Source organism: Heterodontus francisci, chromosome 27 (assembly GCF_036365525.1).
Source record: "Heterodontus francisci isolate sHetFra1 chromosome 27, sHetFra1.hap1, whole genome shotgun sequence".
In the NCBI taxonomy this organism is placed as follows: domain Eukaryota; kingdom Metazoa; phylum Chordata; class Chondrichthyes; order Heterodontiformes; family Heterodontidae; genus Heterodontus; species Heterodontus francisci.
In genome coordinates, this window is record NC_090397.1 from 20,754,820 (window position 1) to 20,762,213 (window position 7,394).

General features: G+C 37.9%; 1 protein-coding gene across 8 annotated transcripts in view; it reads left to right on the forward strand.

The window, feature by feature from the left end:
* lmo3 (LIM domain only 3) overlaps positions 1–2,787 on the forward strand; it is a 70,249-nt gene extending 67,462 nt beyond the window's left edge. For all 8 annotated transcript variants that reach the window (XM_068058958.1, XM_068058954.1, XM_068058960.1 and 5 more), the window contains exon 4: positions 1,798–2,787. In XM_068058958.1, the coding sequence (XP_067915059.1) occupies positions 1,798–1,903 (106 nt within the window). In that variant the 3' untranslated portion in view covers positions 1,904–2,787. The remainder of the gene's footprint in view (positions 1–1,797) is intronic.
* The last annotated feature ends 4,607 nt before the right edge of the window (positions 2,788–7,394 follow it).

Consider the following 7,394-nt stretch of genomic DNA (forward strand, 5'->3'; position numbering starts at 1 on the left):
ACTTTCCGAGGCTTGCAAATACTGAGTGAGACATGGGAAAGCTTCCACAGATGTGAGGGATAAGGAAAAGAGAATTTGTGAATTAAGCAAAAGTTATGAAAAAATGTACTGCTGGGTGGGCAGGGAGCCCTCCAAAATGGATCTTCTATCTAATCCTTGTAGGGTCTAGAGTGGAAAATTGATCTCTTCCTGCACCCCTCTCCCTCCCCCCACCCCACCCCACCCCACCCTCAAACCCCACTTGAAATCTGAAAATTCATATCTATATCAGATTTTGGTTTTTGAACTTGTATTCCCTTCAAAAATATCCTAATTTTGTATTAAATAAACCTGTAGTAAAAAAAAAAAGTATAACCATATAAAGAAATACTTGCAAATTCAAATAATGCCAAGCTGTTGGAAAATGTCACGGTTGGCTAGGTTGACCCTCTTATTTACTTAACACAGTTACAGACTATTCAAAAAATATTTGGTTGTTCCATCTTATCATTTCAATGAATAGTGAAAAATCTTGAACCTGTCGGATTGAGGTGAGAATGAGTGTATAGATTACCTAGTACATGTCTATATAAATGCTGCATTAGTATCGTTTTCAGTGTGGATTGAACAATATTGAATGCTTTCAATATTTAAATTTAATCACTTTAACATCAAGAAATCTTTAGATGGATTGAGCACATCATAACCTACATAATCATTTAATATAAATTGGATAGTCACCAATAAATCCAGTAAGGAATTCAAGAGAAACTTCTTTACCCAGTGGTTAAAATGTGGACCTCGTGACCACGAGGAGTAGCTGAGGTAATGAGCATAGATGTATTTAAAGGACAGTTAGATAAACATAAAGCAATAGGTTATGTTGATATTAGAAGACGCAAGTTGTGCGGAGGCTCATGTGGAGCATAAACACCAGTACAAACCTGTTGGGTTGAACAATCCTGTTTCTGTACTGTACATTCTATGTAATTAATTGTGGGACTATGTATTCACTACTAAAATATATGGCCTTGAAAAAAATCTATACCTAAAAAAAATTAAAAGTTGTTTGCTAGTGTAAGTACAACAGGACTCAAATATTCTGAAATTTAGAATAAGCTCTTTTTTAAAAAAAAATAAATAAAATCTATTTTTTTCCCTTTGTAAACAACCTCTTGCTACTCTGTTCCCTTATGTAGTCAACATAGTACTGGAGCAAATTTGGAAATCTGTTGGATTGAGGAGAGACTAAGCTCACAATTTGTCTGGATTTAATATCGGTGAAAAGGTTCTAATTTACCACTTGAGGATCACAGAGCATTGTGTTCCTTTCGATATTAAATCCAATCTGTTTAACATCATTACAAGGGGAATTCTGGCAGTACATTGGAACATCATCAGTAAACAGCTATCAAACCAACAAAGCCTGCTATCTAGGGTCACCTGGGTTGCTCTGTATAATTACACATAGTATTACTGGATTTGGTAGAGTAGGTTTGAGCTTCTGAAGTTTAAATTGGTACATTCAAAAAGCACTGCAATTTGCTTAAAAGCCTCCAGTTAAGAACATTTTTGTGCATACTTCTAATATATACATATTAGACATTATAAATGAGGATTTTTCATCAAGTTGGAACCCAGGCCTCACACCTAACAGTTACTGCCAAATATCTGACTCAGTGAAGTGGTTCTCAAAGTATAATAGAAATGTACAGGTGGATTAGATGCTAATAGCTTTTATTTACTTTATTTCTATTTAAAGACTCTCTGTTGAGTTGCCCTCTATATTCACCACTTTTTTAAATTCCCTCTGTTCAGGTTTTGTGTTGGAGATAAATTTTTCCTCAAGAACAATATGATTCTCTGCCAGACAGACTATGAGGAAGGTTTGATGAAAGAAGGCTACACATCCCAGGTTCGCTGATTCCATGGCCACTTGTGTCAAATTAGTTCTAAGCACTAACTTCTGTATTGTTTACTTAACATGTAAATATGAATTGAAACAGGAACTAATAGAATAGACATACAGTACCCAGAGCTGATGGCCATGTTTGGAATAAAGGTGGGAAGAAAACCGTATATAGTAATTTTTGTTCCTGTTCTAATTTGAATGTCTCTTAGACCTACTGTATATATTGAGCTTTGTCATGAGGGGAACCATTCCCTTTTTTGTTTGCTGCTTACAGTTTATAATTTTTTGTCATTTGGCATGAGATGTTTATTTTGGATGACTTGTATATACTATATTGTAATATTTGAAGCACAAATGTAATACAGTTTTATTGTGTTAACATTTGTGTTCATTCCTTTGTTGGTACTGTTGCTATTAGTACAATCAGTGTTCAGATTTATTGTACAATTAATTATGCTTTCTGTATTCTATTAACTATTTTAACTGAGCTGTAACTTTCTATTAAAATAATCAAACCGCAATTCTATGCACTTTAATTTGTCTGCCAATAAAATGTGTTTAAAAATCTGGAGACCAAGGAGTAGCCAAATATATAATCTCCTCGCACCTAGAAGTTGGCATTACAACTTACCATTAACTTTGCCAGCAATTCTGATGCAAATGCTTTGTCTACCAGATGAGAGATCAGTTTGTTCAATAAACAATTTTACACCATGGTTTTGTGGAACATGTTGTGGAACATCGACTTTGCTTTTATTTTCCTTCAGAACAAGAACTAGTTTGTTTTCTTTGTTGCACACATTGTAACTGTGTCACCCAGATTAGATATCTAGATCTAAAGAGCATACATTTGATAAGTTACTCTAAGAAATATTTTAACCTCAAGGGTTTGAAGAATGGAAGATTGTTTTTTTTTTGTTTTTTGACTCTTTTGATGTACCTCAGTAATGACTAGCAGCTGAATGACTGACTTATCTGCAGTTTGGCAGCCTTTAACAGGCAGTTTAATGGTTCTGAAGCATTAGTCAACTTTATTCTGCATTCTTGATAACTGGGATCTTGAATATAACCGCAAATGTGTGCTTTTAAAAAGGTACATATCACAGAAAACAAATTAACCTGTAGGAACAGCTCACTATGGATATAGACGCTTAATGTATTTTTAAACTCTACAGTAATACCAGTTTTGAAAGGAACCAAACATCTGAACTGTAATGTGTTCACAAATATGTATGGGTGATGAAAAGCTTTTGGGTATTGATTGCACGTTTAAATAAATTGGATTTTGGTTGTTTTAATTAACTTGACTCCATCCAGATTTAGTAATGGAAAAGGACCACCTACCAACATCTAAAATCCTGAATATCGTTGAAATCCAAATTGGTTCCAGACTACTTTAAGAGCCCTGTATGTTCTACAGGGCATCAACTATACATAGCACTTTGAGAAATTTTCTGAAAGTATTTTTTAGCAAATTAATTTTTAAGTATACCTCACAAATGTAAAGTTCCCATTTGTGTAGAAAACAGCTGCTATAATTTTATGCTGCAATGTTTGGACAAGTCAGTTGCACAAAATGAAAATGTTGCTGAGTCTCTCATTGAAGGCCTGGTTAGGGGCAGGAGCTGAGCTTATTTTAAACTCATACTTTGCTTTTACTCCAGCTTGAACTGCTAGGTGGAAAATTTCCCCACCCTGACATGTTAAGCTTGTCTGAACTATACCCACCCACTATCTTGTAAGTTTCCTTTTGAAAGGTGGTCAGCTGTGGGGGGGAAATGAAATCTACTGCTGTAATTGGGGTAAAGGTACAGCACTGAAATCTTAGGCAAGTACCTAATATGCTACTGAGCTGTTTGCAACAGGAAGACCCTCAGATCAGTCCTTGGTCTGTGTAACACCTCCAATGATGGAGAGCAATTGCTCTGTGGTAGACAGGTTGTGTCTCCCCCCTCTTTCTCCACCCACCCCCCTATCTAAGAGATGGGGGTAGACCATTCAGCTGTTCAAGCCTGCTCCACCACTCAATAAAAATGATGGCTCATCTACCTCAATTCCACCTTCCCACTATTTCCATATCCGTGGATTCCAAAATACCTGTATTCTCGGACTGTATTAGGGATGGGCAATAAATGCTGGTCTCATTAGTGATGCCCACATCCCATGAACAAATTTAAAAACAAAAAAATTCCCCAATCTTTCCTCGTAGGATAAGCTCATTCCAGGAAATAATCTAGTGAGCCCTCATTACAGTCTCTCTAAGGCACGTATCACCCTTGGGTAAGGTGACTAAAACTGTACACAGTATTCCAGGTGTGGCCTTATCAAGGCCTTCTATAATTGCAGTAAGACTTGTTAATCTTAGCCATTATTACAAAATGGGATTGGAGTATAACAAATCATTTTCCCAATTTTTTGCTGTGCCTGCGTGTTAACTTTGTCAATACCAACATTTCCTAGTTTTTTTTCTTCCTACCAAAGTGGATAACTTCTCATTTCTTCATTATGTTCAATCTGTCATGTTCTTGCCCACTCCTCTACAGTCTCTTTGCATCCTCCTTACAGGTTACTTTCCAACCTTTGTATCATTAGCAATCTTGGATAAGTTACACTAGGTTGCTTCATCTAAAACATTTATACAGATTATAAATAGCTGAGGCCCAAGCACCTTGTGGTAGCTTCTGCCAACCCGAAATGACTCCTATTCCTATTTTCTGGTTTGTCGGTTAACCAATCCTCAAACCATGTTAATACATTGTGTCTAATCCCATCAGCTCTATATTTGTGTAATAATTCTTGAGTAGCACCTGACCAAAATGTTTTTGAAAATCCAAGTACTCCATATCTCCTAGTAAACCCATACCTACCCTGCCAGTTACAAGTGCAAAGGATTCCTTTGTTAAAAAAAAACATGGTCAAACACTTAAATTTGTGTTGACTTAAGTGTCCTGTGATCATGTCCCTAATAAGTGTTTTTCTCTAATATTTGTCAAGCTAACTAGCCTATAATTCCCTGTTTTCTCTCCTCTCTTCCATGAATAGCAGGGCTATGCTTGCTACCTTCCAGTTCACAGGGAATATTCTACAATCTGGGATTTTGGAAGATCTATAGTAGGGTTGTCCAACCTTTTTCTGGGAGAGGGCCGCATTACGAGTTTTGCTTGGCCCGGGGTGGGGGGGGCGGTGAGCAAATTTTAAAAGCTAAAGGCATTAAAAACTTCTTGTGAATAAAAACAACAAATGTGTATTTTTGTGAATAAGCTTTAAAGGAGAAGACTACCTTATTGACCTACCTTCTTGTCACTATATATTGAAAATGGATTTTGACGTACTTGCCATTGTTTTTGCTTGCATAAGTAGTCAATCTCTGCCCACACACTTGATGTAGCTTTCAGGAGTGATCTCTTGGTCTCTCCCTTTCCGTATCCCCCCTCTCTGTTGTCCTCGCTCCGTGTTCCCCCTCTCTCTTTTCCCCTTCTCGCTTCTCCCCTTCTCTCTTCCCTTACACCCCCCCCCCCCACCTCTTTTTTTTTCTCTCTCGATCTCCCTCTCTGACAGTTGTACTCAGCGAGAGCACTCAGCAGGGTAGCTTTGTGGTTTGTCAGTTTGTTTAAAAACATTGCACTGAGTTTTGCAGCTGACAAATGCTGAAGCAGAAACGTGCTTCTCAATATGGGATAGATTCGGGGTTTTCCCATGGGCTTTTCTAAAAAGTCGGAAAACCCTGAATCTGTCCGAAGTTGAGAAGCGGTTCCTGCTTCACAGTTGTCATCTGTGAAACCGACAGCACGATTTTTTTAAAAAAGGCCATTCTGCAGGAAGCCAAAGGGAAATTTCCCATCTCCATTCATGCAGCATTGGTGAGGATGAGGAACAGCCATGGGCCGGTTGGAAACCTTTGGCTGGCCAGAGCCTGGTCCGTGGGCTGTATGTTGGACAACCCTGCACTATGCCATTGCATCCACTATCTCTAGCTATAACCTCTTTTAAAACCTTAGGATCTAGGCCATCAAGCCTGGGGATTTGTCACCTTTTAGTCCCATTAATTTCTCCAGTACTTTTTTTTGCTAATACTAACTTATTTTATTCTATAAGATAATGTATATCCATTATGAATTAATTCTTAATTACTTCTCTAACGTCATATCTTCTAATCTACTTTAGTCAACTGGTCCCTCATGCCTACATACTTTGCCTTGTTCAGATTTACGATCCTGGTTTCAGACTCGACAAAATCACTCTTAAACTCAATATAAAACTCTTCATAATTATGATCACTCTTCTCCAAAGACCCCTGGACTAAGTGATTATTAATTAACCCTTTCTCATTGCACAATACTAGATCTAAAATAACCTGTTCCATAGTTAGTTTTCTAGATCAGTGTGTTAAGGAACTATCTTGAATGCATTCCATGAACTTGCTCCGCACACTATTGCTGCAAATTTTGGTTTGCCCAGTCTATATGAAGATTAAAGTCCCTCATAATTACTTATTATCCTTGTCACATTCACTTCTAATTTCCTGATTTATACTCTGCTTGACAGTTTATAGGCCCCCTAACTAGTTATACTATCACAGTAGTGCTTCCTGCCCCTTCTTGTTTCTATAAGCTTACATTTTTGGAGCTAAGAATCATTTTGGATGGTGCGGAGATCCTTTCTACTGTCCTTATTCCACCTTTTATCAGGGCTACCCACCTTCCTTTCCATTTTCCCTATCTCTCTCCTAAAAGTCAAGTCCTGGAATATTTCGATCCTGACCTTGATCACTCTGCTACCATGTCTACATAACTATTAAATCCATTAATTTAATTCTTCTACTTTGTTGCGAATGCTTTTTGCATCAGATGTAGTGCCTTTGCCTTTAACTTTTTTCTGTTTTTCCCTGACGTCACCTTAGTCAGTAAAGGTCTATTATCTTTATTAAGTGTTCTGTCCCTCCCTGATCCATTCTGCTCATTTTTTCTTAAATCAATACTCTGCTCTCCAGCCTTGACATTTCTCTTACTACTTTTGAATTTATCTTTTCCTGAATCCTACTGCCGCCCTGGATATTCAATTTGCTAGGACACTGGTCCCAGCCTGGCTTAAGTGGAGCCTGTAATAATGGAACAGCTTCTTTCTCCAGTACTGGTGCCAAGATCCCATGAATTGAAACGCCTGCATCCCACACTACTCTTTCAGCCGCACATTTAACCGTCTAATCTGTCTGTTCTTATACAAATGTGCACTTGGCTTAGGTAACCATCCAGTGATTATTAGTGTGAAGTTCAGCATTTTAATTTTCACCCTAGTTGCTCAGATTCTCTCAACAGAACCACATTTATAGTTCTACCTGTGTTGTTGGTTTCTGCATGGCCCAGGACGACTAGATCCTCCCCACTCCAAGTTTTGCTCCAGCTGCAAGGAAGTGTCATTAATGCTGGTACCGGGCACAATACAATTGGAACTCGTGGTCAGGCTGTGGAGAACAGTATCTATCCCTATGTCTGATTACTGTCTC